The 24045-nt window shown below is 44.4% G+C and overlaps 1 protein-coding gene across 1 annotated transcript; it reads left to right on the forward strand.

Annotated features, from left to right (window-relative positions):
* The first annotated feature begins 1448 nt into the window (after positions 1-1448).
* On the forward strand, positions 1449-20884 carry AGPAT2 (1-acylglycerol-3-phosphate O-acyltransferase 2). Its single transcript, XM_072632930.1, has 6 exons — positions 1449-1797; positions 12426-12559; positions 13276-13451; positions 13750-13845; positions 16246-16318; positions 18951-20884. The coding sequence occupies exons 1-6, from the start codon at positions 1607-1609 to the stop codon at positions 19121-19123; spliced, it is 843 nt and encodes a 280-aa protein (XP_072489031.1). The 5' UTR covers positions 1449-1606; the 3' UTR covers positions 19124-20884.
* The last annotated feature ends 3161 nt before the right edge of the window (positions 20885-24045 follow it).

The raw sequence follows: 24045 nt of genomic DNA on the forward strand, positions 1-24045 counted from the left end.
ACAGCTTTTAAATGTCTGAGGGCAAATTTGAATTCAGGTCTTCTTGACTGCAACCCAGCCTGGTCTATCCACTTTACCACCTTAGTTACCCTAGAGTGAGCTAACCTAGTTTAAATCTTCCCCCCTATTTCCTTACTATACAATGTCAGGCTCCAATTTCTTACCATAAGGGGACAGGACTGGATGAATTCTGAGGTCTCTTCCAGCTCTAAATCTGATTAGGTAAAATCTTTTCCAATCAATCAACAAGTATCTATTAAGTGTCTCCTTTATATCAGGTACTTCAGGAGGCACTGGGGATATGAAGAACTAAATAATCCTTGGCCTCAAGCTTCCATTCTATTAGGGGAAGACAGATGCATATAAAAACATATAGACTAAAGAAAAAGAAAATTCATACAAATAAATCTAAAACAGTAAACGAAATACAAGGAAGTTTGAGAGTCAAGTCAGGTTACTAGCAGTTGAGGGAGAGGAGCGAATATGATGCCATCTACAAAAAAGTGATTTCAGTGGTGAACCATCACCCACTAACATTTCCCAACTCCTCACCCCAAGGACAGACTGAAATAGGTTAAGTGACTTAACCCAACCAAGGGCCAGTTACTGACTTTAAACGAGCTTCTCCCAGATTCCTAGCAGAGGTCACTGGCAGACCCACACGAAGCACGGAGCAGCTTCCTCGGGACACAGTGACGTCATGAACAAAGCAGCAGGTACAAGCAGATGAGATTCAAGTCTCCCACAACTAACCCTAGGCCCCCCTAATTCGACCATTCTCTTAAACGTTGGGATAAGCCGAGGGAAGAAGACGTTTTCGGGGTTTCTTTTAACTCTCTCTTCCTTTCTTCAGGCAACTGAGTCCACTCATTACATTTTCTTTTCAAGCCCCCCCACCCCCAGTTTGTTTTCGTCCCGGGGGGTGGGGCCCACGGGAGTTAAGCAGCCCGAGGTCCTAGGGGTGGATGCCAGAGGAGATAGTGACGAAAGGCGGGCTCAGAAATGCGGGTCCCAGCGCCCGCCAAGAAGCGAAGGGCGAAGGAGGGCGGGCACTGGGCATTAGGAGAGTGGGTGGAAGGGGCCGGAGGGACGGGCTGCAGAGTGAGGAGGAGAAGACTGAGAAGAAGGGAAGGCGACGAGGGACCCGCACGGAACAAGAACAAGTGACAAGAGAAGGCCGGCGAAAGGGAGCAGAGGACCCGGGCCGGGGAGGGGAGGGAACCGGAGGGGCGGGGTGGCGTCTGGGGGTGGGGACGGCGGGGCGGGGCTCTGGGCTGCACCTTGCCTATCTTTCGCCCGCTCCCTCTCTCCACCCCAGGAGCCGCCCCTCCCTGCCCCTCCTCCCATGCAATAAGGGGAGCTGAGGGGGGAGGGGAGAGGGGGATCCGTGCGGCCGCACCGACGGAGACGCAGCCGGGCGGGCCGTCGGTAGTGGGGAGCAGAAGATCCGGGACGTTCCCCGCGCGGGGCGCTCCCCCTAGAGAGCGGGGAGAAGGGGGGCCCGGCCGACGCCCCCAGGCCGGCACGCCCGGCGCCCCGGCGCGCCAGCCGCGCGCGCCTTTCCCAGCGCTCCCGCCCGTCGGGCCGGCGCGGAGGCGAAGCCAGTATGGCCTGCGTGGAGCCGTGGACGTGGGTGCTGGCGCTGCTGCTGCTGCTGCTGGCGCTGCCGCTGCTGAGCCACACTGCCAACTTCTACTTCAGGATCGGCTTCTACTGCGCGCTATGCGTGGTGGCCTCCTCGGCGGCCAGCGTGGTCTGCGTCCTGTGCCATGGGGGCCGCACCGTGCGCAACATGAGGCAAGCGGGGCGCCGGGCTGTGCGGGGGTCCGGGGTCTGGGATCCGCGCCCTTCCCCACTGCAGCCGCTCCCGGGGCCACTCCTTCCGCCTTTCTAACTTTCCATTTTCCCCTTTCCCTTCTTCCTGCCCCGCCTGCCAGGACACTGCTCGCCTGGACCAGCCGGGGGAAGCCGAGTCCGCTCCCTTCTCCTCCGGGCTGCAAACTTTCTCCTCTGCTCTTCCGGTGGTTCCCGGTTCGGGAGGGGTCGGGGGGAGAGACCACGTCGTGGTGGCTGGAGAAGCTGTCGTCATAATGCCATGCGCCCTGGCTCAGCCCTCGCCCCCACGAGCAGGCTTAGCTGCCGAGGATCTCCAGACAACCCTCTCTTCCCCTCTCCTTTGCACCCCTTGGGGTGGGAGACAGGGGACAGAGTCGGGAAGGGAGGATCGAAGGAAAATTTTCCTCCCTCTGGCCCAAGTGAAAGAAAAAGGTGGAAAGCAGGAGGGTGCGGAGAAATTGGTGCCCCCTTTGAATTGGAAAGGGGCATGTGCTAGCCCGGGTTCTTAGAACAGGAGCCTGTGCTAGACCAGCTGTAAGTCTTAGAATGCCAGAACTGGAAGGAAGCTTCGAAATCTACCAGTCAAACCCCTACGTTTTCACAGAGGAGGAAACGGGGATCCATGGATGGGAAGGGACTTGCCCAAGATTGCACTTGAAAGGAGTCAGTCAGTTGAGCGGCTGAGCCGGGTCTTCAAAGCCCACTAGTCCAGCCCTTATTCGGAAAGGGAGCCCAAAGCTAAATCGGTGAAAGTTGGTAACAATGCTGAAGATCCTGTTTGTCTGCCCCCCCCTTTAAGAGGACCTAGGTCTTGGGTTGGGGTGAAGCACTGGAAGTAACTCACCATTCCCAGTTCTCCTCCTCAAAGACCTATGAGGGGAAAGCTTATCAATTTCTTTAGTACATGCTCAAGAAACTTATTGAGGAAGAGACAGTCGGGGAGTTTAGAGAAATCCAGTGGCTTCCAATTTCAGTGAAGGCAGTGGGGCTGGAATGTACCTCCTAAAAAATTCATCGTAACAGTCGTTGTGGGCTGACTTATCTGGGCTAGGCACCTTACTCTGGTAGCCCAGGTACCACACCCATCTCAAATGAGGCATCACCTGAGATCTGTAAAGCATTCAAGACCTGCTCTCTTCCTGAAAGGTAGGTGGAGCAGAGGCTTCTGGAATAGGCTGGAGGGTGTTGTGCTTTGCTTTTTTTTTAAAAAGGAAATTCTTTCTTGTTGTCTCTTTGGCCTTTGAAAAAGTCCTCGTGTGTATTACATTTCCTTTTTTTGTCCCACAAGGAGAGTTTCTGGCTCCTCTTTATAATGACCTTTTGCAAACTTTAAAGTGATTATATACATACCAGTTAATTTTTTTTTTATCATCTTTTCATTGGTTCTACAGTTGAAGCAATCTGTCCAAGGGGGAAAGTAGAAGGTGGGGTGTCACTCTGACCAGTCTTCTGAGGCTGTGTGCTAGGCTGGCCTAGTAGGATCCATAGAATCATGAGTTTAAATCTGGAAGCCATAGGACTAACTCCCTAATTTGACAGATGAGGAAACTGATTCCTAAGGAATATTGCTTAGGGTCACATAGAATTATAAATTTAGTGCTGGAAAGTATCTTAACTAACATGTATATAGTCCTCTTTTTACAACAGAGGAAACTAAGTCCCAAGGACAGAGCCAGCTGAAATTAGCTCAGTGGAGCCAATTGTTACATTTCCATTGTAGATCTTAACACCTCAGAAATTGGCAAATGCTACAGATCTGGGCTTGATATGTTTTCTTGTCTAGACCAATGATGTCAAACTGAAATAGAAACTTAGAAAACCACAAACTAACATTATCTTTGTTTTATTGTATTTTCAGTTTGTTAAACATTTCCTAGTTGCATTTCAGTCTGGTTCAGACATACTCAGATGTTTTTGAGGGCAGCAAGTTTGACACCTTGTAGTCTAGCCTTAAGAAAGTGAGGGGAAAAAAATCTAAGTAATGCAAAATGAACTTTAAAGTGTTTCTTGGGCACATTTTTTTCTCTTCAGAGAGCCAGTGTTAAAACATTTCCCAGCACATTTCAACTGGGGGGAAGAAGCAATTTGCCCAGGGTCACATATAGGATCTTTGATTCGAATCTAAGAGGAATCTTAGAGCTTATCTAGGCCATCACTTTCATTTGTTCAGAGTCAAACCAGATAAAAGCTTCTAGAACCCAAAATCTAGCACTCTTTCTACCACCTGATATTGCCTCTTTGACTGTGGCTAAGAGAGAGTTCCTCTAAAGAAGGGCAAGGGGGTGGGGGGGTAATACCCTAACTTACCCTCTTTTTGTATGTTGTCTTCAGTTAATCTGATTCCCAATCAGATATGATCTAATTCTCCCCACCCCCACTTCAGTTTTACCGATGGGGAAACCATAGGCTCCTAGAGAGAAAGGGACTACATGGTCACAGGGAGTGACCGGCAGAGTTGGCCTCTTGATTCTCAGTTCAATGATTTTTTTTTTTTCCCAACTAGGGTGCTGAAGTTTAGATCTTCCTGTTCTCTTGGGTCCTGCTGGTTTCAGTAGGTGTAAGCACATATCCAAACCTCCACTCAGCAGCCCTATGGGAATAGATCTTGTGACCCCTGCAGAGCTCCTGCAGGAAAGAAAGGGATACTGTTGGGAGACAGAGTCTACATAAGCTTTCTCTGTAGAGTGTCTCTTCTGGATGATGCCCCAGGAATAATTTAGTGGAAAGGGTCCCCTTTTCACCAGGGCGGATGTAGTCATCCCTGTATTGGGTCCATGTCCTCTGAGATTACCAAGATAAAAATCAAACAGCCACTGCCCTCAAAGAGGTTTGTTTTTTTAATTCTCCCATGAGAGGTAGGGGACCGTATGAATACTGATGAGCCAATGTAAAGTGTATGCAATATCATTTCCTGGGAAGCGGGATGGAGAGCACTAATGGGGGGGAAGAGAGGGGTGATCTGAGAGACTTGCTCCAATGTTAGTGGCTATTCAGAGGAAAAATAGCTCAGCAGTCTTTTGTTAAGTACTCACTCCTTAAGCATGAACTATCTTTTTGCCTTTTTTTTTTTAATCCCCAGTACTTAGCACTGTGTCTGGCACTGATTGAAGGGTGGGGAGGGGGAAGGAATAAGTGTTTATATGTGCCAGGAATGTGCTAAGTGCTTCACAAATTTATCTCAGTTGATCTCACAACAACCCTTTGAAATAGGTGCTATTGTTATCCTTATTTTACAGCTAAGGAAACTGAGGCAGATAGTGGTTAAATGACTTGCCCAGGGTCATACAGCTAATAAGTATTTGAGGCTTCATTTGAATTTAGGTCTTTTCTGACTCCAGCCTAGTGCTCTATCCATAATAACAACCTAACTGCATCATAGTAGATGCTTAATAAATATTGCTAGAGTGTGTGCACAGCCCTGTTATTAAATGCCAAATGCTTTATTTTCTCTTTGTAAATAACTGAAATTGAACAGGTTCTCCTCCCTGTTTTGCGAAATTGAGATTTGGATTATAATCGGAAGGAGGGAAATCTAATGAATCTATAAGCCTCGTTTAGCTTGGTACTGGTCTAGTCCAGTCCAAGGATGACTTGTTGCTCAAAGTGAATGACACCCTGAAACTAGATAGAATTTAAATAATCCCTAACCAAATGGTTTAAGCTCTTCTCCATCCTATTTGATTTGGGGGGAGGGAGAAGAACACACTTGAACTTGGAACGGTTCCATACACAGTGGTGTTTTCTTGAGCGTTGACCTGTGGTGTATATCGGAGAGGGGGAGAGGTTATGGCAGTTGTGAAAGGCCTTGGGTGCCCCAGGATGTGGCAACACTTAGCATATGGATTCTTTTCAATTACATTTTTAAAAGCATTGATCAGTTGCCTACTTTGTGCCAGGCAATGTGCTAGGCTCTGAGATTACCAAGACAAAAATCAAACAGCCACTGCCCTCAAGGAGTTTTTTTTTAATTCTCCCATGCAAGGTGGGGGACCGAATGAGTACTGATGAGCCAATGCAAAATGTATGCGAGATCATTTCCGGGAAAGTGGGATGAAGAGCACTAATTTGGGGGAGGAGAGTGTTGATCTGCAAGGGCCTTTTGTTGGGTTGTGATTCTTAAGCTAAGTATTGAATCTGGGGGATTCTGGGAGCCAGAAGGTCTCAGGGGACATTGCAAATAGGACTATTTATCATTTCCGATTCCTATTCCAAAAGACCTTCATTTGAGAATTTCTGTATTTTTCTTCTTATCCTTCCTGGGGTAATACTACTGAACACTTCAAAGAAGTTTATTGTACCCTTTAAACAATCTCCCAATGCTTCCTGCCTACTCTGGACTAAAGGGATGGAGAGAATGGTGGGGCAGTTTATGTAACCTGCCTTGTGACATCCCTCCTTGTTCCTCCACCCCCACCCCACACTATGAGTCTTAGGCAAAAATGAAATTTGTTTTCTCTCCCACCACTGACTCTTTCATGCCTCTTCATCCTAGATTTCTGGAGCCCTTGGATGCCCCCCAGTCTTATAGACACCCCTATCCCCATTACACAGTATCCTATTCAGACAGTGCTCTGGTTGTAGACTCTCTGAATTCTCTTTTTCACATTTCTTTACCTCCAGACAAATAAACTTCATCCAGTACCTTCCACATCATGCTCTGTGCTACTCAGTTTCTCCTGGGACATATACTAAACCAATGGGAGGTTGAAGGCTAATGAGTATCCTCAGTGGTGGGGTCTTCAGGTCTAGCTGGCACCTGGGGAAGATAATTTGAAAAAGCAAGGTACTTTCTGAGCCCTTCTGATCATTTGCTACCTACTTTTCTCTTATGGTGAAACCTTTCTTGGTTACACTAATCTAGTTTTTAGTAAAGGGGCTGCTTTGGGGAACTAGGTCAGAGTGTCTCATTCAAAGTCACCTTGCTTTGTCATTCACTACCATAAAAAGACTTTATGGTGAGCTGAAGCCTTCTTGGTAGGGGGAAGGGAGGATGTGGTCAGTTGAAGCCTGAACATGAGGCGTTATGCCGTGAGGGTAGTAAGGAGAATAGGAGTTGTGAGGTTATGTATACTGAAGCCCTGGGATAAGTACATGGCCTGAAGGATTCCATAATAGGACTTGACCCTGCACTGATTTGAGTGTCCTAGGCCAGTTACAGTGGGTGATTTAACCCTTTCTGGGTGATTCTCTCCTCTCCCTCATTTCCCTTCTCTTTACCTCTACTACGGTTGACTATCTGTTCCTGAGTACATTTTCTCAAGGGAATCGGCTGATCTCTGTCCCAGGCTGTTGCAGGATTCTGGTATTCTCACTATCTTACAAGTGAGGGAACAGCCTCAAATAGATTGTGGTTTACCGCCCCGGTCATCAGCAGATATGGGATTTGAAAACCCAGGTTCATTATCCAAATCCAGAGCTCTTTTCTACTACCCCAGATATGGCCCAGAGAAACTTTTAAACCTTATCATTGTCAAACCTGGGGAGCCAAGGCCTCCTTGGAAGGGTTCTTTAATGAGAAGTGCTCCAAAGAAAGGAAACCTTCAGCCATCATGAAGAAGTTTGAGGTTTGTTCGATGGGGCAAGCTTTCTCAATAGATAATGCCTCTTGCCCCATACATCCTTTCCTCTTCATCTGGTTTACCAAATCTGAAGGAAGGAGACCTTTTTTCTCCCCCTAGTCCCTTTTGCTTTACTCCCTCCACCCTCCACTCTCCCCAAAGTTCAACTTTCTCAGAGAGAGGCTTCTGTGAAGCAGTTGGAGTATAATATTGAAATGCCTTCTTAGGTGTTACTGCTCACTAGTCATTTAACTGGATCCTAATCCAAGTTAGACAGAACAAAAGTATACTTTTAAGATTAAACCATACTGGTTGGGCCATCTATTATGCCAGAGTGTGGTTAGCCAAGTCAATTGACACATTTCTTGAGTAACCACTTTTGTTAAGTTGTCTATAAGAATTTAGAGTCACAAAGAAAGGAGACCTGCTCCTTTCCTTCATGGATCTTACAAGCCAGTTAAGGAGAGAAGGACTCAATCGTGATTTAATAAGGCCATATTGGCTTAGACCTACTGAGCTCTGCTGCACGCTGAGATTTGAACTTAGTTCCTGAAACTGAACAGGGATAATTCAGTGCAGAGCCCTCCATGTTCTCTCCTTTCCTCTAGTCCCGATAGCCCCTTCTCCCTTTTGATCAGTAACTGTCAGTCACTTTTCCAAGACTGGATCACTGCCTTTGTTTAAGCAGTGGCCTCTATCCAAGCTAGAAACCTAGAGCAGGTAGTAGTTAGAAATCATTTTCTAGGCTAATGTCCGAATATAGAAGTCTCTTGTCTTCCAAAGATGAGGCCTCTTAGTCAACTTATTCTTGGATCTTTTTCTAGTCGTACGAATACAGCCTCAGAGGGAGCTGAGATGCCTACACAGAGCCAGATCCAGGCAACTAGATCAGGGAGGATTAGGATTTCCCTTCTTCCAACCTTCTTTTTTTTTGTACCTTTTTTGTACCTTTTTCACTAGTCCACATATTGACTTCCAAACCAGTGGTTGGTCCTTCCTTCTCTCCCTCCCTAATTCTGTTAAACACTATACAAAGAAAAGGCCAAAAAACTCCAATTCTTGCCTTCAAGTAGTATGTATTTTAATTGAGGAGGCACCATATAACTATCTAGGTATGTATAAGATTTATACTGATTAATGAAAAGGGATTAGCAGCTGGTATGGGTGAACCAGTAAAGGCTTTCTGACATTAGTGGGTGATACTGCTCCCAGGGAACACTGGAACAACCCAGGGGGTGGTATTAGCCTAGTGCAATTGTACAGTTAATCTGAGACTTCTTTCCTAGTTTGTAAGATTTGCAAGGGGAGGGGGTATTGAGTAATTTTTTTAAAGGGGGAGGTAGACTAGAAAGAGGGATATGAACTGAGTCTTGAAGGAAACCAGGAAAAGAAAGGCAAATCACTTACCCTTCTCCTTTTACTCAGTTTCCTTATCTGTTAATGAGGAACTGGACAGGAATGCCTCTGAAGTATCTTCTAGCTCTAGGTCTCTGAACCTTCTATATAGCATTTTCTTTCTTTTTAAAAAATTTATATTTAGTTTACAACATTCAGGTCCACAAGCTTTTGAGTTTTAAATTTTCTCTGCCTCCTTCCCCAAGACAGCATGCAATCTGATACAGGCTCTACATATACATTCATATTAAACATTTTCACATTAGTCATGTTGTAAAGAAGAATTAGAACCAATGGAATGAACCAAGAGAAAGAAGAAAAAAAAAACAAAACGGAGCAAATAGTGTACTTCAATCTGATTCTTTCTCTGGATGTGGATAGTACTTGCCATCATGAGCCCCTTGGAGTTGTCCTAGAACATTGCATTGCTGAGAAGAGCCAAGTCTATCAGAGTTATTCAATGCACAGTGTGACTATGGCTGTGTACAATGTTCTCCTGGTTCTGCTCACTTCACTCAGAATCAATTCATATAAGTCTTTACAGGTTCTTCTGAAGTCTGCCTGCTCATCATTTCTTATAGTACAATAGCATTCCATTACATTCATGTGCCAGAGCTTCTTCAGCCATCCCTCAATTGATGGGCATCCCCTCAATTTCCAATTCTTTGCCACCACAAAAAGAGCTACTGTAAATATTTTTGTACATGGGTCCTTTTCACATTTGTATGATCTTTCGGGGATATAATCCTAGAAATGGTTATTGCTGGGTCGAAGGGTATGCACATTTTTATAGCCCTTTGGGTATAGTTCCAAACTGTTCTCCAAAATGGTTGAATCAGTTCATAACTCCACCAACAATGCATTAGTGCTCCAATTTTCCCACATCTTAGCCAGCATTTATAGTTTTCCTGTTATGTCATATTAACCAATTTGACAGGTGTGATGTGGTACCTAAGAATTGTTTTGATTTGCATTTCTTTAATCAATAGTGATTTAGAGCATTTTTTCATATGACTATAGATAGCTTCAATTTCTTCCTCTGAAAACTGCCTCTTCATATCCTTTGATCATTTCAGAATTAGGAAATGACTTATATTCGTATAAATTTGACTCAGTTCTCTATATATTTTAGAAATGAGACTTTTATCAGAGACATTGGTTGTAAAAATTCTTTCCCAGTTTTCTGCTTTCTTCCTAGTCTTGGTTACATTGGCTTTGTTTGTCTGAAAACTTTTCAATTTAATATAATCAAAACTATCTATTTTGCATTTCATAATGTTCTCTATCTCTTGTTTGGTCATAAATTCTTCTGTTCTCCATAAATCTGACAAGTAAACTATTCTTTGTTCTCCCAGTTTGCTTATAGTATCAGCCTTTATATCTAAATCATGTTCCATACAGTATTTTCAAGATATTTAGGTACCACTCACTATTTCAGAGGTGGTGGTAAAAGTGTGCCAAGACCTGTGAGAGTACTGAACTGAATTTAGAATCAAAAGACTCAGGCATAAAATCAGATTCAGATAGCTATTATCTGTGTTATCTTTGGCAACCTCTTCAGGCCTCAGTTTTCTCATCTATCTGTAAAACAAAGGAGTTGGATTAGATGGCCTTCAGGGGTCCTTCTACCTCCAAGTCAATGATGCTATATAATGCCATTTACTATTGGTTGCCCTTATATCTAGTAAAAGGGAGTCTGAGAAGTTAAAACTGGAGGATTGTCTACTTGCAGACCTATAATGAAATAGACTACCTTTCCTCTATTGAAGAGAGGGGTTCATGGTGCCTGATGATACCATCATGCTGCCTCCCTGGAGGAAGATAGTCAGTGGCCCATCTACTAAGTGAGCCAAATTGAAGAATTTTTTTGTTTGTGTTTTCTGGATAAGTGTCATTGGTCTGGATGCTAAAGGGGCAATAGAACAATTTTCTTCCTCCCAGGTTCCCACTTTGCAGGGACTCCTTTCTTGTTTCTGGGCATTGAGGGTAGTCCAGAGTTTGAATGTACTAAGATTCTATAGGGAGGATCTTTGTGGTGTCTCCCCAAGCACAGGGAAAAACAGTAATTAGATGGTTTATCTGATTGTGTAAATATTATATCCCAAACCCTACTTCACACCTTACCAGGAGAGAAATGAATTGGACTGCTCACCCTAAAAAACAAACGTTGTTATTGAGGTTGACCTTGAACATCTTCCAAGTTAGCTGCTGCTGACCAGGAAAGAGAAGTTAACTTGTGTCCCTTGTGGCACAAGAGAATGAACCTTCGATTTGTAGACAAAACAGCTGTATTTGAGTCCTACAGCTTAGTCTTAGCTGGTATGTGTCCATTGGCAATTCAGGTGGTCAGTCAACAAGAATTGAGTAAGTTCTTACTATGTTCTAGGACACAAAAAAGAAAAAAGGCAAGAACGTATCCTTCCCTGAAGAAGCTCACCTTCTCAGAGGGGAGATAACTACAAGATATATACAGCGTAAAGGGAGAGTAACCTCGTAGGAGAAGCACTAGTAGAATGGGAAGAAGAGAGGGATGGGGAAAGGCTTCCTGCAGAAGGTGAGGAAAGAGAACCTTCTTGGTTTGAGAGACATCCAGTGACAATATACCAAGGTTTCTGATAAGCACAGATAAATCTCCAGGTTGCAGAGAGAGGGGTTGCAAAAATTACATTTCAGGCAAATGTCCAATTATTACCATTGAACTAGCTGAAAAGTTACCCAACAAAATCAGACCAGGAAAACAATAAGCTTCCTTGCTGCAGAAGAGACTTTCCAGTGTAAATGAAGGGTTTGCTCCAGACCTCTGTTAGTTTCATAGCCAGTAGTGTATGAGTGCGACAGGTCACATGTGGGGTTCCATTCTACACATCTGGAACTTGAAAAGACTGAGGAACTCCCTGTCTCCTGTGGCCCTTTGAAATGGTCATGCTTTTCTCATCTTTGTATCTCTGCCCTTCTGAGTTAAGGTCAGAGTACAGCTCCTTTCCTCTGAAAGGCTCGGCACACATTATCATGAAGATGTTGTTGCTTGGTTGTTTCAATCATATGCATCTCTCTGTGACCCTATTTGGGGTGTTCTTGGCAAAGATCCTGGAGTGGTTTACCATTTCCTTCTCCAGCTCATTTTATAGATGAGGAAAATGAGGTAAACTGGGTTAAGTGACTTGCCCAGGGTCACATAGCTAGTGTCTGAGGTTGGATTTGTACTCAGGGCTTCACGAAGGTATACGCAGATGTTTCAGTGTCCAAGACCTTAGCTCCATCCAACATCCCCAACAAATGACCATCCAAATTCTGCTTGAAGATGATCTCTAGTAAGGGGGGAATTTAATGTAATCAAAACTATCTATTTTGCATTTCATAATGTTCTCTCTCTCTTGTTTGGTCATTAACTCTTCTGTTCTCCATAAATCTGACAAATAAACTATTCTTTGTTCTCCCAGTTTGCTTATAGTATCAGCCTTTATATCTAAATCGTGTTCCATACAGTATTTTCAAGGAAGTCTAATTCCATTTTTGGAGAGCTCTAATTATTAGAAAATTTGCTTTCTGAGAGAAACTCTCAAGTCTGTGAAATGGTTGCTATTACCTGCACTTTGTCATTGAGGAACCTCACAGTCACTGTCCTCTCTACTGTAGTATCATCAAGAGATTTGTCCGAACTTTTAAGTACTTTTATGGGCTTCGGTTTGAGACGCATGGTGAAGAGAAACTGCACGATGACAAACCGTGTGTCATCATCTCCAACCATCAGAGCATCCTGGATATGATGGGTAAGCTGGTTTCTGGGTTGGGGGTAGGAAGATATGCCTTAGAAATTGCTTGTGTAGCTGGTCCTCCCTCCCTAAATTTTACAAACTGCTAATTCCCTTGTAAGTGAGATGTGTGTTGCTAAGTACAACTGCTATTTCAGGTGGGGAAGGAAGCCTGTGCCAGGATAGGGTGAAGGTTGGCTCACTAGATCAAATCAGGATCCTTGGGTTAGTTTTCTTGAGTTTTTGTGTATGTGAATTTTTATGGCTACTCTGGCCTCTGAGATGAAAGCTGCTCTTAAATCCGTGAAGGGAAGGGATGGGATGGGAAGCAAATAAAAGTGTTACTTTCAGCAGAAGGTAGTTCATGTCTGATGATTGAATTTGGGATTTCTTATTTTACTTATTTGATCGTTACTATCTGTTTTTTTACTATCGTTTTTTAAAAGAAGGCTTCTTTATGGTCTGGATACACTTTATACGATCTTTATGCTTCTCTTAGGTCTTACTACTCTCCATATAATTTGCATGCAGCCAGTCTGAATTACTCAGTATTTCCTAAGTCCTTTCCTATGTTTTCCCTATCATCTCTATACCATTCTGTTACCTCTGCCTACAACATTTTTTGTGATGCTTTTTTGGAGGTGGTCCCTGTGCATAGGCTTGCTGTGCCCGTGAGCATCGAGGGTGTGATGATCCTTCCCTTTTCTCTCCCTGTGACTCTGTCCTGGTCTTAGGTCTGATGGAGATCCTCCCCAAAAACTGCATCCAGATTGCCAAGCGGGAGCTGCTTTACATGGGCCCTGTGGGCCTAATCATGTACCTTGGGGGTGTCGTCTTCATCAACAGAAAGCGGACAAGCACAGCCAGGTCAACGATGGAGGAGGTGGGAAACACCTTGGGTCAGGAGAATGTAAGTCTGGCTGGGTGTCGAAAGTGCAATAGGGGAGGTGGGTCGTGGTAGAAACTTGGAAATTTCTCTTTCTAGAAGTTCAGGACACTGGATTCTAGGTCTTCTCTGATGTGCTTAAGATGAGTCTGAATGACTCTTTTTCCAAGATGCTACGAAAGGGATTCCTACATATGGTGGGAATGTGGACAAGCGAGTCTTGGAGGTCTTTTCCAAGGCTAACATTCTAGAATTCTGTGATCCTTAAAGGTGGTGATATCAGAAATAAACTTTTTGTCCCTCTTTTCTTCTCTTCTGGCAGCTGAAAGTATGGATTTATCCTGAGGGAACACGGAATGGAAGTTATGACCTTTTGCCATTCAAGAAGGGTGCCTTTTATCTGGCTGTCCAGGCCCAGGTGATGCATTTGGGGACAAGCTGGGGAAAGGCTTCATTCAAGGGCCATCTCCTGGGAAGGGTAGAATTTGGGGGGAGGGGGAGGAATGAGGCACTTAGGGCAATCCAAGACTCAGTATTGTCTTGTCTTTGTATCTCCAGTGCCTAGCTCAGTGCTCAGAACATAGTGCTTAATAAATATTTTGATGGACAAAAGGAACTGACTTTTTTCTTCCTCTCTCCACAACCTTCAAATCTCAAACTTTATTTCTGGCTAGTCAAAGACCAGTCACTCAATACTTCCTCTAGGAGTGGGAGAGACAATCAATCAATAAACAAATTACTACAAACAAATTAATAATTAATTAAACAAATTAATAAATTATTAAGTACCTACTATGTACCAGGCACCATGCTAAGTACTAGGAATACAAAAAGAGGCAAAAGATTGTCTTTGCCCTCAAGGACTTTCCATTCTAATGGGGGAGAGACAACAAACAAATGTATACAAAGGACCTATACATGATCTAACTAGAAAATAACGAACAAAAGGAAGGCACTAGAATTAAGAGAGCGATCAATAGTATGGAAGATTAGAAGAATGAGAATTGAGAAAAGGCCATTGGATTTGGCAGCTAAGAGATCATTGGGAACTTTGGACAGCAATTTTGATGGAATGATAAGGTTAAAAGCCAGACTGTAAGTGGTGAAGAAGAGAATGAGATGAGAGAAAGTGGTGATTCAAGGCAGGGTTTAATTGGTGAAAAAAGGGAGCAAGAGATTAGGGATTCAAAAGAAGAGGACAATGTAGAGTTGGATTGGTTCACCAAGGAGTCAAGATAGGGGAAAGAGGAGAGAGGGACTAGTACTGGAGAGATGGCCTGAGGAAAAAAGTGTAAAATTAAGGGATTGGAGACTATAGGCTGGAAGAATAAGGTTTTATAAGGGAAAACAAAGAGAGAGGTGAAAAGCCAGTGGATTATGATAAGATAAGCGGATTTTGGAGTTCTTCAGTGTGGAGGTAGTACATTTATGGGTGATGGCAATGTCAACTATCTTTGTGCCTAAGGAAGGCTGGAGGTGTTAGCTCATGGGAAATGAGTAGGTTAAGGAACTGAATGGTTAGAGTATTTGAGGGACAGGTAGATGTATGTTGAAGTCCCATGGAATGATGATAGGAATTGGAGAAAAGAGAAAAATTGTGAGCCATATAGTGAACTCATTGAGGAAGGAAGAGAAGTACCCTAGAGATCTTTAGACAATAGGTACCAGTTTTTGTTTGGGTGGTAGTAATGAATAGCAGAAACCTCAAAGGAGGTAAACTGGCACTTAAAGGTGGCCAGCAAAACTGTGTCATTAGTGGGGAGCCAGGTTTCAGTAATAGCTGGTAGGTAGAAGAAGGAAGATTTAGCATGAAGGGAAATTTGTTGCCTGTGGAGCAGGCATCCCAGAGGGCACAGTGGAATGACTGGATGATATTTGGTTGAAACCTTGGGGTGGGAATAAGAAATCAGTTGGTGTGGGGACAGTAGCAGGAGGAAGAAAATGGAGTTTGGATGATGACCTACATGGGTTCAGATTCACTGGAATGGGAAGGTTATGATCAGGTGTGAGAATGTTCATCACTGAGTGGAGGGTGTCATTCCACTTCTCAAAAAAGGCTGGAGATCAGACTGAAGGCAAGTGAAGTAGGAAGCAGCAGGCAAATAGATTATATAGAAGTACCTACTTTGCTATCCTTCCTTCCAAAGGATAGAGACCAGGAAGGAAAAAGGAAAGAACCAGAGATGAAAGTTGAACCAGATTTCACTGTTCAAGGTCTGATGTCCCAGCATCAGAGGGCTTCTCAGGTGGTGTCCAGCTGGACTGGATGGCACTCTCCACCCCACCCTAAATCTCAGCTATTCCAAAAGGGATCATAAGATAGTAGACTCTGTTTTTTACCTTTTTTTTTTTTAAACCCCTTTGGCTAATGGCCATTGGCCTTGGACTTCTGAAGGTGGTAGAATCTTTTCTGTGGAAAGCAGGGGGTTATTTCTTGAGGGACTGGGAGCATGCAGACAGTCCTTAAAAGATGTCTAGAAATGGCATAGGTATCATGTGATCTTATCTACCACCTCAGCATCCTCCACTAAACTCAGATGGGAAGTGGGTAGGATGGATAGTACTTGGCTTTTATTTGGCAGCAGGTGAAAACTGGGTGGAAGGCTTAGGATTTCTCAGGCTAATCCCTGGGGGAAAGGGTGGGGGGGCCTTATAAATGAGCAGTCCTTCTGGGCCTGGTACCAAGGGAGTGGCTCTGAGAGAGATGCCTGAGGCCAGAGGGAGGCTTGCCACATTCAGCCTGTCCCACTATGTGAGTCCCCTGTTGTAGCCTCTCACCAGCATGTTCTCATTGGTGGCTTGTTTGCCTCACCCCTAGGTGCCAATCATTCCTGTGGTATATTCGTCATTCTCTTCCTTTTACTATCCAGAGAAGAAAATCTTCACATCAGGTATTTCATGTGACTCCCTGGCTATGAATGTGTCTCTCTGTCATAACCCCTTTCCTTGATCTATTTCTCCTTCCTGGGCTGTTAAGAAAGAAGCTCTCTGGATCTGAGCTAATCTCAGTTTAATTAGTAAGGTTGATTTTGTTTTTGTTGAGCCCCTGTGCCAGTTATTATTGAAAGATTTTTTTTCCCCCTTATACTCCCCAAGGTAGACCCATACACCTGACCAGCTTGAATCTTTGACTGGTGTTTGAGAGAAGTGAAACCCAAATTCTTTCCCGATCCCTGAGGGCATGGGGTTTGGATGGTGGAATAAGTCACCTAGTTTCCTCCTTCCCCCATTTTACAGATGGGGAAACAGAGGCTCAAGAAGGGAAGGACCTTGGCTTATCTAAGGTCATACAATGGGTTTATGGCAGGGATGGGATCAGAACCCAGGTCTCTCAAACCCCCAGGCTAGTTTCTTTCTGTCGATTGTACTTCTGTCAGCCCTCCTGGGCTCTTGAAGCTTGGCTCAGAGTTCTTTCTCTACCATCTGGAAGATAAACAAATGGTCAAATTTGCCTTCCCCTAGAGACCTAGTATACGTAAGGCACAGTGCTAACTGAATATTGGCAATAGCTAGGATACTGGTAGTGCTGAACAAGTTCCTGTAAGCATTCTGGTGCTTAGAATCCTGACTCTGGCTTTGTTTGTTCTGGCTACTTAATTTTGCCCAGAAGCTACCAATAGGTGGACCATAGGCTGGGTTCAACAGAGAAGAAAAAATCAAATTGAATCACTTGGAGGTATAATTTGTATTTTAAAATGAGAAGAATCCTTTGGTCCCCAAGCAGAAATTAGATGGAACAAGATTTTGGGTGCTTTAGGCAGCCCCATTGAGCCAGTATTTGATAATCTACAAAGCACTTTTCAGACCCATCTGCTGAAAACATCCTTGGGAAGGTGGTAGGGCCAATGGTCCCCCCCATTTGGCAGATGAGAAAACTGAAGTAAAAAAGACCTGACTTAGTATCCCTCTGCTTTTCCCAAGTTTAGGGACCTTCTTTGTCCAGACCTAGAACCAATGGGATTGGAATGGCTTGGTGTATACTTTTCTTAAGTTGGGGTACCAAGGAAAATCAAAGAAGCCCATTGTCCAGAATCATTAGAAACCAGAGGCACCTGGTGATTTTGGACCCTTGGGGAAGAAATTTGCACTGGGTGGCCCCAGATAACTGCTAGTCTTAGCTTGGCTTAACACCTTAAAATACACAGCCTGCCTGGGAGATCAGGCCAAAGTCTAATCCAGGCGAGACAGGTTTCTGTCCTTTTCTCCTGTCTTTGATTTCCTTATCAGTCTGTAAGCTGCTCTTTGTGTGACCCACAAGTCTCCATTCCGTGTAGTATGCAGTGGTGAGCTTGGGGCCAGGGTACTTCAGTGCTGGCTTTGACTGTCATTATCTAGCTGTGTGTGGCTTTGGGTGCATCATCTTTCTCAAGAAGAATGTAAAATGATTGAGTTGAGGCATCTTGGTGTGATGGGGAATCAGTGGGCTTTTAGAGGAAGGGAACATGGGTTCAGATCATCCCTTAATCTCCCTGGGCCTCAGTTTTTTTCATCTGTAAAATGAAGAAATTGAACTGAATGCCTTCTGAGGTTCATCGGAGTCTAGATCTATAATGCTGTGATTGAACTTTCAAGCTCCTTCCACATCTGGAACCTCTCTGTCCTATGTGTTGAATATTTATCGTAGTAGTAACATTTCTGAGCCTCAATTTCCTGATTTATCAAATGGGGCAAACGTGTCTTGCCCAGCCTCCCCTCCCAGGAATTTCTGTGAGGTTCTTGTGAGTGATTGACAGGGGAGCACTTGGGGAAAGGTCTGAAGTCTGGCATCAGAGTCATACGTGGAGATTGTTGCTCATGCCCTTGTCCAGAAGGTGTTCAGGTGTAGAAGATTCATCTTGGCTCATGAATCCTTTAAGCAAGCAGGCTTTGGCCCTGCTGGTATCAGGCACAGAGATAATTATACCAATATCCAGAACAGCTGCTATCTTTTCTGGAGATATTTGGGGGGTCGGGGGAAAGGGGAATCCAAAGATTCTGGGCCCAAACCACTGGCAAGAGCCAAGGTGAATCATCACATTGGATGGGTACAGAGTACAGGGCATATGCTGCCCCAGGAAAGCAAAATATCTGTCTTCCTTGTTCCTATTGACCAGGATTTCCAAAAGAGGGTAAACTCAGACCTGAGTCTGAGCCCAGCTAGTTGTAAGAGCCTGTTTCTGGAGGGAACTCCAGAAATAGCCTGTGGGGGCATTGCCTTGGCATGGCTCATGCCCAGATGGGCTCTGAAATATCCCCACCATTTTAGGCATCTGTGCACATTTGTTTCTCTGTGATCTCTTTTGATGGTAGCTAGATGGAAAGCCTTGGCGCTGGGCTTGGGAGAGCAGGGGTTATGCTTACAGCATGACAGCCAGCCCCTGTGACCTGTTTGGGTTGGGGGAATAGGACCAACCAGGGTACACATCCTGTGGTATTTTAAGAAAGGGCTTGACCTAAGGTACCAACATGCATCCAGGATGACTCATCAGCAGTCTCCACAACAGAAGCAGGACATATCTCTCTCTCTGCCCTTCTTGTTTCCAGGGAAGATCAAAGTAGAAGTGCTGGATCCAATCAAGACAGAAGGCCTGACAGTGAATGACATCCCAAAGTTGCTAGAGACCTGCCATTCTATCATGAAAGAGACATTTTTCAGACTATCTGACAAGCTGAATGAAAATGGGACCAATGGCCCAACCTCGCAGCCTGTGCAGTAGCCCTAGGCACCATCCCCTGTCCCTCTGCCCAGGGTGAGAGAGGATGAACAGAGGGATCTCCCCTTCCTGTTACCAGATGTCATAGTTTCCACCTCCAGGGGGCCTCCTCTGGGCTTTCATTCTGGGTCACCCTCTCCGGAGGTTCTCTTCTAACCATCTTCCTTTGGGCATTCCTTCCCTTGTCAGCCATGGATGTGGTTTCTACACTATGCCTTCCTTCCCATTAATCTTCCCTACAGTTGGGCCCTGAGATAGCCTCCCTGTTATCCCACAAGCTGAGAAGTGAAATACTGTTCTGTGAGTGACCCTTCCTAGTAGAAGAGCCAGATTACCATCTCTGGAGTTTGAGGTCTTGTCCAGGTGAATGAATGACTTTGGGGGAGAATAGGGTGAAGCCCCCTGTCTTTTGGGGACTGTGTAGTCTCACTCGTTGGCACTGAAGTTAACATCATACCCCTATCTATCATCCCTATTCTGTCCATTGGTGTCCAGCTCAGGTATTAGGAACAAACTTTTCCAGGTTGCCATTGGCACAGCAAGTATGAAAATGCCCAACCTTCTACTTCCTTGTTCTCTGAGCCTTTCTATATCTTACTGCTCAAGTCTTGGCACTCTGGGAAGCTACAAAAATCCCCCTGGATGGACAGGCAGCCTATGCTGCTGGCAAAGACCCTCTTTGGTGATGCCTGAGTTCCCAGAGACCTAAAATTAGAGACAACATAGCCATGTCTCTGAATTCCTGGAACTTGGATGATGGTGGTGAAGAGAGATCTATTTTATGTTAGCATTCTTACAGTAACGGGCCATGGCACACAGAGTTCAGAATGCTCTCCTTGTATCTAAAGAGACCCTGTTCCTTCTTAGACTGTGGTCAAGGAAAGAAGGAAGAGAATGGACTGAGCAATGAGTTCCCTGCCCTCCATGGACCAGGAGAGCTGGGCCTGCCCTCAAACCATCAGCCTAGTTGTTAGAGATATGAGATCTTTGGAAGTAACTGGCCCTCTGAGGGCTAGGATAAGAAAAAGTTCCCCACAGCTAGTAGGGTTATTGGATGGGGGTTGGGATCCAGTGAATAGACTGGCATTCTTCCAAAGCTAACTTTAGTCAGTTGGTCATAGGAGATAACTGATGAGCACACTGACTTTCACTTGTGCTAAGTCTAGCTTGGTATCCCAGAGGGAACAAAGTCCAGACCTTTGCCCCTTTGCTAGGGCTACAGTGGTGGCTTCCCTGTCAGACTGCCCACATGGGCCCTGAGGAGCATGTTTGGGGAGATATACTGATGCCAAATGTTTCCTTGAATCTAGGATTGTCAAGAAGTCTTTGGGGGTAGTCTTTCAGGCTGAGTTGGGAGGGCAGGGCTGGCACTCTGGGTCTTTGCTGCTCATGTTTCACAGAGGTCCTCCAGAGCTCAACATCCCTCCTCTTTTTATCAGTGTTGACAGAGAAGAAAAGAAGGATGGGAGCGGCTTGATCATCACAGGGAGAGAAAGTTGGAGCGTCTTGCTCTAAGTAACCTGGAATTTAAATCTAATAGCACTTTTACTGAGGGGGGAGGGCAAAACCAGAGGAGCTGAGGTGGGGGAGGCTGAAAGGGGGATCCTGGGGTCTCTGGGAGGACAGCAAATGGGGTCCATGGCTACCTGGTGGGCTTCTGTTGGAAAAGTGCCTTTGCTGGTCAGATCTAGTTTTGTGAAAAATGTATGTATGATCTAAATTGCACAATTTTTGTTTTTCATAAAGCAAATATTTGAAAAGTTCTTTGAGTGGTAGTCACTTGTGGGAATTTTTCTGGACGTCAAAAAGGCTTTGTTTTGAATTTGTCCACTGTAGCTCTTGGGGTTTCTCTGGCTCCAAGGCCAAGAGCAAGTTTGAGGGAACTCCTGGCTGTTTCTATGTCTGGTCCCACCATTTTAGCCTTTTCCTGCCCCAGGTCCAGGGGAGCATATTAGATGATCCATCTTGGACTGGGTGACTTAGATAACGCCAAACTGAAAGACTTGGTAGACCTCCAACTTCATTGTTAAATGGGGAACTCCCTGAAAGGAGATTCTCCACCACTTCAGGGAGCAACTTAGCATCTTAAAGAGTTGCCTAAAACACTGAGAAATGCAGGGACCTGCCCAACTTCCCATATCCTCTGTATTTCAGAGACTAGTCCACACCTGCCTGATTCTGAAGGTCAGCTCTCTATTCACTAAGCCTCAGTGCAGAACTGGGTAGAAGACATGGGTTCAAGTTTGCTTCGGGACACCTGCTGACTTTGAGACTCTGAGCAGGTCACTCAATCCCTCACTGGTCTAGGCAAGTCTCCAACTTTTAACTTGCAGAGAAGGTGGTGACTTATTTTGAGAGAGGGTTTTTCTCATCAGGGAGTTCCTTCCCTCCACCACTGAAATCCCAAATCTAAACCCTATCCTATATACTATTGACCTGTGGCAAAAACCCTTGTTCTTCCTGTCTCCATCCCCCAGATGGGTACGTGCCATCCTCCTGCTTTTGACGTTGGCAAAACTCTTTACATGCAAACAAGGTCTGATTTGATCTTCGGAAGAATCCTACAAAGATTTAAATGCCATAGGCATTGTTATCCCCATTTTACAGATGGGGAAACTGAGGTTTAGGTTTAATTGACTTCCCCAGCAAATGTTAGAAGCAAGATTTGAAGTCAGTTATCACCAGCTTGACACATAGTTTTTCTACATCATGGGAGACCAAGCCCTGTTTCTCCTGAGACCGACTGTCCTGAACTCTGCATACATACACACACATACATACACACACACACACACACACACACACACACACACACACACACACACACAACCTCAGTGGTGAGGCCAAATACTCAGCTAAACTTCTTGAGGTTCATGTGATTGGATCATCATCTGGGATGCCCTCCAGAGAGCTCACCACTCTCCTATTTCCATGTTGACAGATGTGACCAGGGTGATTGTGAGATTGGCAGTTTCCTTCTGTCCTTTGCCCTACTCTCCACTTTGTATCCTGCTCTTGTTGCTACCAGGAGAGCAACCTAGAAAACTCAAAAAGGTGCCCAGAATTTAACATTCAGCCCTCCCAAAGGACTTTGCATTATGAACCTTTCAATTAATTACACACACACACACACACACACACACACACACACACACACACACACACACACACACACACACACACACACCCCTCCCTATGTATAAGGCTAAACCTTGTGACTCATTAGCCAACAAGTATTGAGTACCTACTAAGTGCCAGGTACTGGTCTAGGAACTGAGAATATAAAGACAGAAATTAAATAGACCCTGCCATGTCCTATCTACAAATAAGCAGTTTTCATCTGTTGATATTAAAGTTTTCAATTGGCTGCCTTCATTAGGAGGGATCTTTAGTCCATCAATTGTACTGGATAGTGACTGTCATTGAGATGATATCTGTAAAGCACCTGGCACATAGTAGGCACTTAATAAGTGTTTATTTCCTCCTTTCCTCAACTGTATAATACTTCAAGATTAAAAACCATTTTACATGTGTTATTTTAGTTGATTCTCATAAAACCCTTTGAGGTAAGGAGTACTGCTATTACCTACACTTAGCCTAGATCGAAACCAACATTCAAACACAAATAATAATTGTTGGAGGAAGGACTCATCCAGTCTCTCCTAATTCCAAGTCTTGTATTCTTTTCCAGTATATTGGGCTTCCTGCTCTTTGGGAGTGATAATTAGCATTAAGTATAGTTGATCACCTTGCTAGATGAAAAACAGCTTTGATGCTCAAACAACCCCATGAGAAGGAAGGATGACAGTCATCTGTCAAACCATGGATGAGGGGAGCTAAATAAGGAACCTCTACAGGGCATCCCCCAGATCTTAGAGTAGTTTTAAGCTATTAAAGTTTATTATTTAACAATAGCAACATCTTTGAAATGTGGAAAGTTTTATAAGCCTCCTCTGGTTTCTTTCAGTGATATATTTTCACTTCTGGGCTGCATTCTCAGGAATGAAGGGCTGCCTCAGGAAACATTGGGCCACATTTTAACTCCTTATGCGGGTTTTTTTACCCCCTCTACAAACAAGCATTTATTTAGCACTTACTGTGTGTCAGACACTATTCTAAATGCTGTGGATATGAAGATTAAAAATAACATTCTCCTTACTTTCTTGAGATTTTATATTCTAGGGGGAGAACTATAACACACACAGATAAAGGTATAAAACCTGATAGAGTGTAGTAGGAAAAAGGGGGAGAGATAAGGAACTCGAGGAAAATTTCAAAGAGGACACTCAGCTGGCAGGTGGAAGAGGTGAGGTGGAGGGGATCTGGAAACGCTTCATAGAGAAGGTAGCACCAATGGGCTTTTCTTAGAAGGAAGAGAGGGCACAGTCTTGGGAGGAACAAGAACAGAGCTTAACTTTTGATACTTCGACAAGTGAGTTCTGCCAGGAAGCTAGCCAGCTGTGCCAAGCTCTCTCAGGATCACAGGAGTTAACGATGGAAGAAACCTTAAAAATTCTAAGATCATAGCTCAATCGGCAGACATTTATGGGGAATTTCCCATGTGCTAGACCCTAGGGATACAAAGAATGCAACAATCCCTGCTCTCATTTTAACCGGGAAGACAAGTACATAATTGAATATGTGTGGAATAAATATAAAGAAAACGTAAATTCAGGATAATTTAAGGAAGGATGGCACTACGGGCAAGGGTGGTGACATAAGGAAAGGCTTCATTTAGATTGAAGGTGCTGTTCGAATTTTATCCTGAAGGGGAAGAGGGATTCTTTGAGGTAGAGGTGAGGTAGACATTCTAGGCATGAGAGAAATAAGTCCAAAAGCAAAGGTAGGATATATGGGTTGCAGTGTGTGTGGAATGGCCAGTTTGTCTGGATTGTAGAGTGTGGAAAGAGGCTGGGACCAGTTTT

The sequence above is a fragment of the Notamacropus eugenii genome, chromosome 1, assembly GCF_028372415.1.
Source record: "Notamacropus eugenii isolate mMacEug1 chromosome 1, mMacEug1.pri_v2, whole genome shotgun sequence".
NCBI lineage: Eukaryota > Metazoa > Chordata > Mammalia > Diprotodontia > Macropodidae > Notamacropus > Notamacropus eugenii.

What these genes read in the sequence shown, in the direction of transcription:
- AGPAT2 (XM_072632930.1), top strand. Translation starts at nt 1,607, where the DNA reads ATGGCCTGCGTGGAGCCGTGGACGTGGGTGCTGGCGCTGCTGCTGCTG. An exon ending in CGCACCGTGCGCAACATGAG is followed by an intron (nt 1,798 to 12,425) that starts GCAAGCGGGGCG and finishes TCTCTACTGTAG; the next exon opens with TATCATCAAGAGATTTGTCC. An exon ending in GAGCATCCTGGATATGATGG is followed by an intron (nt 12,560 to 13,275) that starts GTAAGCTGGTTT and finishes TCCTGGTCTTAG; the next exon opens with GTCTGATGGAGATCCTCCCC.